Here is a 12,485-nt window from a genome sequence, read left to right as displayed (position 1 = left end):
GTAATTTATGAAATTGTTGCAATACTTGTACAGCAATTTCATATTTATTAGTTTAATAATATAATCTGAAAAGCTTCATGAATGATTAATAAAATTTTGCATTTTTTTACTTAATATTTTTTTCATATCGAAGGAGCACACGACAATTTTTTACAAGAAGAGAAAAACAAAATTTTTTCTTGAAGTAATAATAAACTTGTATTTAAGTTTATGTTAATTTATCGTTATGTTTAATATTTTTTTTTTGGTACATCTCAAATTTAGTTTACATTATTTTGAAATTTATTTGTTCATTAAAATGCATTAAAAGATGTACAGATCGACGGGCGTTCAAAGAGATATAACACAATTAAACTGTTCATATTATCTAAGATTTGAAATTACGTTATTTATGGAACTCCTTTAAAACCTAATAGTTTTTTTTTAATATTATTAAGTTTGTATAGATCTATAATAAAACACATAGCTTCATATACATATAAGGAAATTTTTTATTTATTGATACAAACATACATATTTACATATAAGTATTAAGTTAAAATATGAGTAAGAATTTATACTCCTATTTTCTTATTTCTACAAATGTTGTCATCATTGTTTATTTTAAGATGTATTATGTAAAACAAGAAACTTGGATTGTTATGCAAATTGCTAACAATTACGATAAAAGGAATCATCTTTATAGTTAAGTTTCCCGCATCAAAATCATCGTTGTCATCATCATCTTCATCGTACATTGAATCTTTATATTTTCCTTGGTCTATTAATGTTTCAGTTGTATTCTGTGTAAAAATATTTTTTTAAGTAAGTAGTAGTCTAAATGCCTTAATATTATTACTTACTTAGTTATGATATATCATACTTGTAAAGTGTGCGAGTATAATATATAAATGACTAGTAGTTTATACTCGGCGTGGAACGGTTTTTTTTTCAAATAGTAAAGGGAATATTTATTTCAAGAGAAAAAAATTAATGTTAAAGAAAAATAAATACGAAAATATCATATACTTTAAATATTAATTATAAATTAAAATATTATGATAAACATCTGTTTATCATCAATCACCAGACATGCTTTATATAAAATAATACGTATTAACAAAATGTAATATAAATTAGAGCAAAAAGTACAAAATATATCAAAAATTTGTAGCCGTTATTACATTCCGAATATTTCATCCTACTATTGGCTTTAAAACTTATATTATTATTCAAAATTATACATACATTTTATCAAATGATAAAATGATATTGGCTTTAAAACTTATATTATTTAAAATTATACATACATTTTATCAAATGATAAAATATTTTTTTAATATTTTTAAATTTTTAGTTTTAAAAAATATGGTTATTTGAAACAATACTCTATACACTCTATATTTTCTGTTAAACATGGAACTCAATTAATTATATGAAAGTAAAAAAAAAATAACATTAAAAATGTGTAACTCTTACGTTTGTTGCTGTTATTAAAAAAGTTATTTTATATTCTGTTATAGAAAAAAAAAATAATTTTTAATACTTTTCACTTAGTGTTTAATTTTTCTTTGTTTGCGTGTCTCCCTTTAACAGATTGGACTTTCGCCCGAGTCGTGGTATTTATGACTTGCAAATTAAAAATACATCATACAATCGCGACAATGGACGTTTCGAGTGTCGCATCAAGGCCAAAGGTACAGGTGCAGATGTACATCAAGAATTTTACAATTTGACAGTTCTGACACCACCCCATCTGCCTATAATATCACCCGGCAATATTGCTGTTGCTACCGAAGACAAACCGCTCGAATTGACGTGCAGCAGTATTGGCGGTTCGCCAGATCCAATGATAACGTAAGTAATCGTCCACTCAATTTTTTTTTGTTTTCCTTTAAATGTGGATTTATGTATTAAAAATAAAATAAAAGAGTTAAAAAAAACCGAAAACACAAACAAAATAAAAGTCATAAAACAAGAGAAAATCGATATAAAAATAACAAAAGGATAAACTACAATAGAGATGCTTTTGTTACAGTAAATTGCGGTGATGAGAGTCTAGTTTTATGTAAGTGATACTTTTCTCCAACCACCAAGAGAAAATCAAGTGTTTTATGTGTAGGGTATTCCATGTATATATAAATATGTATGTATAGGTTAAGTAACTACAGTCGAGAATCCAACTTCAATGTTTAGGGATTGAAATTTACTTTTGCTTGAGTATTTTATTCAAAATTGTTGGTTGTAGGAACTTTTCTTTTTTCACTCCATGGATCCACGACTGATGTTGTATTTATATCCTACACCACTTTAGTGAGGAGGGTATATTGGTTTTGTGCTGATGTTTGTAAAGCACACTAATATTGGTCCTATAATTCAATGAAATTTGTCTTTTTTTGACCCCAGGACGAAGCATATTGAAATTGGTTAAGATCGGTTCATGATTTCATCTAGGCCCATATAACTGAACCCCCGAATAAGGCTTGTAAACTTTGTAATCAATCTATAGGCCGCAATTTTGAAGATAATTCAATGAAATTTGAGACATGCTCGTTTTTAGTGCCGTAGACGAAGCCTATTGAAAATAGTTAATATCGGTCCATTATTTCACCTAGCCCCCATACAACCCAAACCTGCCAAATGGGGCTTTTAAGTACATAACTACGTTTTTTTGCAGTTAACTCTTCCCTCTTTCACAAGTTGCTAGAAAATATATACGTATATAGTATAGGTATGATTATCAGGATATAATCTTTGTGTATATAGGATGTGTGTGCAATTATATGAATCTGCTCTTCTTCTATGTTATTGTTTAGATGCAGATTAAGTAGGGTTTTGTTTGTGGTATTCATCCATTCAACTATTCATTCATCCATTTCTGCACCATAACATAATATGACCAGGAACTAAAGATAAAGAACAAAATGTACAGAACAAAAAAATACACTTCAAAATATGGAAATAAATACAATCACTTTAAGAGCAAGCAAATGTTTACACAACAGGATGCCAAAAATAACAAAGAATGAACAAAAATTAAATGGAATAACCAACAAGTTAAGAATAGTGAAGTGTAATGAATGGGACAAGATAAACTTTAAATTAATTGAAGGATATGAAATTGAGGGATTTTCGTGTTTGCTTACAAAATTCCCGAAATATAAACAACAAATAGAAAAATATAATCGGTCATGGATAAGTATTTATACCCTATACCATATACATTATTTAAACATTTTTAAAGCGATAATAAAGATATTTTACATGAACTAATACCACTAATGTATTATGGTCTGATGTTAAAAAACTCAGTTTGCTGGACGTAATTCCTAAGAATTTTCCAATCAGTGTTAGTGTGGAATTTAATTTCCGGAATAACATCACTTCTAAAATAATTGTAGCTAATTTCGACGAATGCCTAACAGTTGCAAAGAAAGTGCTCCAAAGTTTTTCTTTCCTCTCCACACGCTTAACGTTCGTCTGAATCCCCACGTCCAATTTTGTAAAGACGTGTTCGTAATCCTGTGTGTCCACTCAGAATATGCACTATCAGATTTGCTCATTTTGATGAGTATCCACATCATAATGAGCTCAGACTTGCTCATTTTAATGAGATTTCTCGTCTTGCTCTATTCATGTTCATCATATAGGATCTCTACCCACCGTTTTAATATTCCATTAGATATACAGTTGTTTTGTCGACTTTTGTTAACATAATGGATCATTTAAATTAATTATAAGCCAAAAGGCCATATTTGGGGGTACGGTTGTATGGGGGCTAGTCGAAATAATGGACCGATTTTAACCATTTTCAATAGACTTCGTCCTTGGGCCAAAAGAAGCGCGTGTGCCAAATTACATCCAATTATCTTGAAAATTGCGGCCTGTACCTTGCGCACAATGTTTACATGGACAGCCAGCCAGCCAGACGGACGGTATAGGACGAATATTTTTGTATGTTACAAACATCAGCACAAACCCAATATACCCTCCCTACTAAAGTGGTGTAGGGTATAAATATATTTTTGGACGTTATTCTTTGTGTGTTATTAATGGAATTTTATATAGCAGTGAATAAAAATATTAGTTATTTATTTTTTTGAAAAGATATTGTATCTCAAAACATTTTAATTCAAAAACATTTTAATTAAAATTAAATGTCAAAGAATAAAAAATATATTTTTTTCGTTTGTAAAATATAAATTATTTTCGAGGTTTTAAATAAGTGTAAAGTGTTGAAAAAAATAATAAACATTAAGTTTAAGTGATAAGAAAAACCAATAAGTGCTAATATCCCCGCAATTTTGCGAAGAAATTTTGAAATTTATGTATATCGGTCCAAAATTGACCCTTCCCCCCATATAACGTCCCCTTCAGAAAATGACTTTAACGTTCATTACTCTCTTAAAAATACAAGTAAAGCGATGAAATTTGACATAAGTAAGTTTCTTGCTAGCCAAAACCTCTGTTTGAAATTTTATGTCTATCAGTCCATAATTGGCCCTAGCCCCATATGAGGTCCCCTTCAGAAAATGACTTTAACGCTCATTACTGGCTTAGAAATACAAGTATAGCGATGAAAATTGACAAAAGTAAGTTTCTTTCTAGCCAAAACCTCTCTATGAAATTTTATGTGGATCGGTCCATAATTGACCCTACCACCATAAAAGGTCCCCTTCAGAAAATGACTTTAACACTCATTACTGGATTAAATAAACGAATATAACGATGAAATTTGATATAAGTATCTTACTAGCCAAAAACTCTTTATAAAATTTTATGTGGATCGGTCCATAATTGACCCTACCCCTCATATAAAGCCCCCCCATAAAATTACTATAACGCTCATTACTGCCTTAAAAATACGACTATAGCGATGAAATTTAAAAATTCTTTACCAAATTTCCCAGAAATAAGTTTTATAATAGGTAATATCTCTCTACCTAATTTTATGTGGATCGTTCCATAGTTGACCCTATCCCCCAATAAAATTTCTTTAATGCTCATTACTGGCTTAAAAATAGGATTATAGCAATGAAGGATTATGAAACAGAAGTAAGATTTATACAAGTCAAAATTTACCAAATTTTATGTGGATTGGTCCATAATTGACCCTTCCCCCCATATAAGGCCCCTTTCAGAAAACGACTTTAACATTAATTATCGAATATATCGAAGAAGTTTGACATAAGTATGTATCTTAGGAACCAAAACCTTTCCACCAAATTTTATGTGGAAAACGACTTTAACGTTAATTATGGGCGTATAAATACGAATATATCGAAGAAGTTTGACATAAGTATGTATCTTAGGAAACAAAACCTTTCCACCAAATTTTATGTGGATCGGTCTATAATTGACCCAACCGCCCATATAAGGTCTCCTCCATAAAAATACTTTAACGCTCATTACTGCCTTAAAAATACGATTAAAAAAATTAAAAATTCTTTACCAAATTTCCCAGAAATAAGTTTTATAATAGGTAATATCTCTTTACCAAATTTTATGTGGAACAGGCCTTAATTGACCCTACCCCCAACATAAGGTCCCTATCAAAAAAATACTTTAAGGCCCATTACTGGCTTAAACATACGAGTATAGTAATAAAATTCGAAACAATTAAGTTCCTTACTAGTCAAAAACTCTTAACTTAATTTTATGTGAATCTAGTCTCAATTGATATAGGGGTAACCCATATAATGTACCCATCAAAAACTTAATTACTGGGCTAAAATAAACGAGTAAAGCGATGAAATTCTATATAAACATGACTTGTAGGAACCAAGATCGTTCTACAAAATTTTACGAAGATCGCTCTATAATTGACACTTTAAAGCTCAGTACTGGCTTAAAAATACTAGTAGATTTATGAAATTTGACATAAACTAGTTTTGTGTAATCTAATATCTCTATCTCTTCTATAGGAACCGAAATCTCTCTATCAATTTTTATGAAGATCAGTCCATAATAACACTACCCCATATAAATTCCGCCCCAGAAAATGACGCGAAAAATACGAATACCGCAATGCAACTCGACATAAAACAATTTTGATTTAAAATCTCTCTATCATATTTTATGACTTTAATGCTCCTTAATGGCTTCAAAATACAAGTAGATCGATGAAATTTTAAACAAATAAGGAACTGAAATCTTCCTACAGACTTTTATGAGAATTGGTCCATTTATGTTATTAAAAACCCCTACTCCCTATAAAAATTAGCACTGTCAATAGTAAAACCCCCATTAATGGACCTCTTTCTAATGTTACCCTGATGTTCTCATTAATATCGATATATAATAATAAAATATTCAAAATATCAAAGTTCATTTATAGGGATTTGATGGTGGGTATAAAAGATTCGGCATAGACGAATATAACACTCTTACTTGTTCTATATAAGGTTAATATTGAATAATTTGCTAAATTTAAATAATGTTTGTTTGTTCCTTTAAATTAACACTTTTTACACATTCAAATCAATTATTCATTTTTGTGATAGTCATCGTGATACTTTAAACTTATGTACTCCTATATGTATTTATGTAGTTTTATTATTATTTCATACTTCTAATAATTAATTTTCAAAGCAATGATATAATGAAATAATATTCACTTGTTCTATTTTTTTTTTCTTTCTTACTTTTTCATCCATTGTTTCAATTTGTTACTGTGTAGCTGGTTTCGTGAGGGCAGTACGGTTCCATTACAGTCGTACATTTTGAAAGGCGGTTCGAAGAATCATTATACAAATGCCACGTTGCAGATATTACCAAGGCGGGTTGATGATGGCGCCAAATACAAATGCGTCGTTTGGAATCGTGCCATGACCGAGGGTCATACACTGGAAACAACTGTCGCCCTGAATGTGAACTGTAAGTACGCAGGAAAATTAATTGCTTTTAAAGTACAAACATAAAACTAACTAATTGTAAAGAGAGAGAGTGGAAAAAGGAAAAAAGTAACCGAAGCAAGGAAAAGATTAGTTTCAAATGTTTTATTTTTATGAATGTGTATGAAAGCTATACAAAAATGTCCCTGCAGTTCGGTTTGGCTGTTCCAAACTAAAGATTTTTTCAGACAATATCTTGCTTAAAAGCAAATAAGTTGACATAATATTAAGAAAAAACAATTGTTTTATACCCTCCCAGATTTGCAGGGTATATTTTAGTATGTGAATATTTCATATGGCTGTATCCCTTTATATGTATGTATATGAAAGTATGTTTTTGTTGTCTATGTCTATGCTGTAGTTGAAGTTCCATAAGGTACAAAATTGTTAAACATAATTTCCAAATAACTTAAATATTTTACAAAATTATAAACTTAACTATTTTTCATCCATACATAAGAAAACCATGCTATTTCTGTTGCTATTGTTAGACAAACGAACTTGTAACAGATCTTTGCAACATGATTTATGTTCTTTTAGTAATTTCAAGTTATTTCATTACTTTATGCAATTGAAACAAAATAAAATAATTTTTTAGTATTATTGTTATTTTTCACGAACCAATTCCTATGACATGTATCAACATGTTGCTTTAACGCAAAAGTTTTATAGTTTTTGCAAAACTGAAAATTGAAGAAATTTTTCGAATGGTCCTCATTGCGCGGGAATTAAAAATCTTCATCGGAGCATAATTTGTAAAAATTAAAATATATCAAAATTTTTTGAAATGGATCTAAAAAATTCCACAATTTTAAGCAGGAAAAATAATTCTGAAATTTCGAAAGTTTTGCTGACCACAAAATAGTTTTGAATTGGTGGGTGAGGCGTGGGTACTATTTTCGATTGTTATCTGTACCTAATGCGGACAAATATTAAAAAAAGTTTTCCCGAAATAAGCCGAAATAAGGAATTTAAAAGAAAAACTTCGAAAATCTAATAGACCAATGGTTCCCAAATGTGGATCCGTGGAACAGTGGTGGTCTGTAGTAAAATCTTATGGAGTCCAAGAAGACGAACGATAAAAATTATATTTATTTATTTATACATCTTAGCAATATTAAATATATCTCAAAATTTGTTATAAATACTAAGTTACATATTTTTTCGATAATCCATCATTTGTTGGTGACATTGAATACCCTCCACCACCATCAGTATTGATAGAGGATATATATACGTTTGTCGTAAAAAGTTTGAATAATAATTTCAGCTTAACTCGAAAAAAGTTTTTTTTTCGTAATTCTTAAGCAGTTTCCTCAGAAACTACAAAACATAATTCGATGCATTTTGTCTCACACTATTTTTTCTACCAGGGAAAATCATAGCAACTGATTCAAATACAAAGGTTTAGTTTATCGTTTATAACTCCTTAAAATATGTCGGTATAAATACAAATGTAAATTTAATATGAACAGAAAACATATTATTAAAGAAGATTTGTATTGGTCCACAATTAGGCATAGCTCCCATATAAAGTCCACTTCTGAAAATCATTTAAACACACATATTTCATTCAATTACAAAATTATAAAGATTCGACTTTTTTGTAAATATAAATCATTTTACTAATTTTTTTCCGGATCACTCGTTATTGGCCATGCTATAAGATCCACCTCCAAAAATAACTTAAACACACATATTTGATTGATTAGTTAACCTATTTTGTTAAAATTCGATACGAAAACATTTTGTCTATAAATAAATCAGCTTACAAAATTTTTCCAATTAAGGCTGTAGTTGGTCATAGTTCCCATATAAGGTTCATTTTCGAAAATCACTTTAGTTTAGAAGCTATTGGATTAAAATTCAACTTGAATTTATAATGTGTGCACATAAATCATTGTACGAAATTTTTTCCGATCGGTCCATAATTGGTCACATAGACAGGTCATTCTGCAAAATGTTTTCGAACTAGCCTAATATAGATGATAGTTCCAATTTAAAATCATCAACATCGTTTCAGAAATCACTAAAACGAATTTTGTTCATTATAATTTTTGACATTGGAAGTCTGAATAAAGATCGAAATGAATATGTTTGTAAATATACAAATCATTCCGCTAATTTTTTTGGACATCTGCATGATCGGTCTATAATAAGTCATAGCATCCGTACAAAACTCACTTAAAAAATTTTTCTGGACCTAATCAAAATTATATCCACACATGCATAAATGTTAGTACCCTAACTACGGAAATAAAACGTTTGTCGAGTTATCTAAAAATTATGTAGTTAAATGGGTCATAATAAAAAGAAGCTTGTTGGTGGAGGGTATTTAAGATTCGGCATAGCCGAATATAGCATATATCTAACTTGTTATATAAAGTAAAGTATTTCATGATTTATAATATTTATTGTATATGTACTGAAAAAATCTTTTATTTCAGACGGATAATGATCTGCCTTATAATTAAATCCTAAACCACATTTCATAATGAGATTTTTAAATTGTAAGCAAAAGTCTTTTTGTTTGAAAGAACTGAAATAATATACATATTTCCGAAACATAGGTGACACTTTATTCGTATGGAATATGTTAATCTAGTTAACTTTAAATATAGATATTCCATTCCGAAGTGATACTCAGATTTTATCTTAATTTTGTTGACCAATATTATTAAATTAACTTCAGGAAATTTATAGGGTTTTATGTAAAAACCACGCAGTAAAATAATTTCAGGAATTTAAAAATTCAAATTCACGGTATATTCGCAAGATTTCTAGTCATATTTTATGCAGATATCGCATTCCTCTTTAAGCACATGACGACAATTCTTGATAAAGAAATCATTTCTCTACCTGTACGAGAAGTTACGTCCATAAAATGAAACATGTTAACATTTCAACATAGAAGTCATTCTATCTTTAAAACCATACAATTGAAAATATCTCAAAAATACTAAATATCTCAATATTCTATCTCAAACCAAGGGCTTTAAGGATCAGGACTAGGAACATTTTCGGATGAAAAATTATTTAAAACAATATAATATAAATATATATATATAATATATATATATATTATATATATATATAATATATATATATATATATAATATATTATATATATATATATATATATAATTATATAATATATATATATATAATATATATATATAAATATATATATATATATATATATATATATATATAAGATTAAGATTTTCAATCGCTGGTTCATATTTGGTACTTCGACAAAAAAGGGATTCACTGGACACCCTAATATACAAACATTTGTTATCCATAAGTATATATGTATATATTTCAGACATATTATGCAGAAAATATACTTTATATTAAATTTGCTGAAACTAAATAGACCATGAATTAAATGAGACAAGAAAGGAAGTTCTACTAACAATAACTAATATTACAACCCACAGGACGTCTAATAAGATTGTTATTTTATAAAACATTTTATTTGCAATTTAAATACACATACGTTGCAAGCAAAAAAAATATGAGCATACATGCAAAGAAAATGTACAAAATGTATTTATACCCTAGACCTATTAAGGAGAAAGCAATGTTGGTTTGTTACGAAGTATGAAGTGTCTAACATAGTTCTGTTTTAAATTTTCAATATAAATACATATATTGAAATAATGACGATTTATGTATCGTCATTCATTACATTATCTATTGATAGGAAGATGTATCTACTTTAAATCCGAAAAATACATAATCTTCAGACTTGTTTATTTGTTAAGGCTTTTTGTCCTGCTTTCAAGGTAAATATGTTACGCTCTGTGGACGTCATATTTATTGTAATCCAATTTACGAATTCAATAAAGAATCCCAGGGCCACTTTAAAGCCATTCCCTTCCTGAGGGTATTTTCTCTAATGTTCTTCTTGACCAAGACATGACTCTGTCATCCTGAATTCAATGTGATCAAGTCTGCAGGTTATTTAAGTCAACCAGATTACTAAAACCCTTTTCCATACTTATAGTTCTCCTACATATTTCCCATCACCGATGTGCCTATTGATCCTATCCACTATTTGTCACTATTTTATTTTCCGATCAAGGATTGCACCTAAGTACTTTACTCTGTCTGTTAGCGGTATATTCCTGCTCAACAAACATGGTTCAGTTACTCCCAAATGTTTTTCGTTCTGTTTTTGCCGTGTTAAAATTAAGGCATCTCCGTTGAGACCAACGACGGTATTTAGATCCTCTTTAATAATTTTAATAATTTTAATATTTTCCCTTAAGAAGTATTAAGATATCGTCTGCATGGTCAGCAAGTCTAAGGTCCTTAAGAGAACATTAATTGAGGTTACCAATGGTAAAAGGGATCCAGTAACGAAACACCACGTCAACATAAGGATAAAAGTATCAGTGTGCACGTTATTGAAGGCGAATCGATGCGGAGTATACAGTTTACTATGGAAGAATTCACCTATATAGTGGACAACTTCGTTTAAAACTGTAATTACTTATGCCCTCTTAATTTGACATTAAAAAATTTTCTATCTTAAACGGTTCTTTAGTAGGTTCCCGAACATTATCCAATTACTTTTAGACTTATTCAAAAACTTTTTATCGGCTTGGGTGATGGCCGCAATATGTTGAATCTTGAATTTCATTTGTAAGCATAAAGTAATATATAATACTTCTTCTATTCTATTGACGAATGTAACTTTATCACCTAAGTACAATGTGATCAAGTGTTTAGTATTAAAGAAATTCATGAGGGCTTTCTTCCTATGATTCGAGCTTTTGGTACCATAATTGTCTAGACAATTCATGCTTTTTCCAGAAGGATAATTGTAAACAGGAAAACCAGGTAACGTATATCATCGACAGGTTTTAACTCTTTGCAGGGGGTATTGTCGTTGAATTATTTGCTAACGGTCAAATGCTCATGGCTCAGAAAATGGTTCCAAAAAAAAAAAACTTCCTAATCGGTCAAGACCGAGTATAGTGTCCGACTAGCTATTATGTATTTATACATATATACATACATATACAAATGTACATATATTTATTATACATGGATGTTATTGTTAGTTAGCTGTAAGTGAAGCTAATATCCTGACACTTTTAAGCTAAAAATTCTGTATATGTACATATGTTTGAAGCCTGTACTATTGCTACGTGTATACTAATGAAAATTCTCGTAAAATGTGAAAAAAGAGAAAAACTTGACTCCAACATTACAGATAGTTACAAGCTTTCAACTTTTTTCCATTATTTTATGTACGTTTTCATACACATACTGTGTATCTGTAAGGCAATAGATGTGTACCTACCTACACATGTCCTTGCCATGTTTGTAGTATGTATTGGCTTAAATCTTGGCATACTCTTTACATCCATGTTTACCATTGTCCTCTGTTCTATTTAGCTTTCAAAATATTTTTAGATTTACTGAATACATACATAAGTATGTCTATATGAAACGAGAAGTGGAAGAAAAAATGTACCTTTTACACTTGTCTTTATATTATACTAGCTATACCCAGTGTGCTTCGCTACCCTCATCGTAATGGAATAAAATAAATATCATTATTGTAAATGTATATATATCTGCAATATCAAAAATTCC

General features: G+C 29.4%; 1 protein-coding gene across 3 annotated transcripts in view; it reads left to right on the top strand.

The window, feature by feature from the left end:
- Positions 1-12,485, top strand: part of LOC111674971 (Down syndrome cell adhesion molecule-like protein 1) — a 324,845-nt gene that overhangs the window by 208,679 nt on the left and 103,681 nt on the right. For all 3 annotated transcript variants that reach the window (XM_046951346.1, XM_046951349.1, XM_046951354.1), the window contains exons 4-5: positions 1,576-1,836; positions 6,659-6,855. In XM_046951346.1, coding sequence (XP_046807302.1) covers positions 1,576-1,836; positions 6,659-6,855 — 458 coding nt within the window. The remainder of the gene's footprint in view (positions 1-1,575; positions 1,837-6,658; positions 6,856-12,485) is intronic.

This window comes from Lucilia cuprina, chromosome 2 (assembly GCF_022045245.1).
Source record: "Lucilia cuprina isolate Lc7/37 chromosome 2, ASM2204524v1, whole genome shotgun sequence".
In the NCBI taxonomy this organism is placed as follows: Eukaryota; Metazoa; Arthropoda; class Insecta; order Diptera; family Calliphoridae; genus Lucilia; species Lucilia cuprina.
This window is presented reverse-complemented; position numbering and strand designations above follow the sequence as displayed.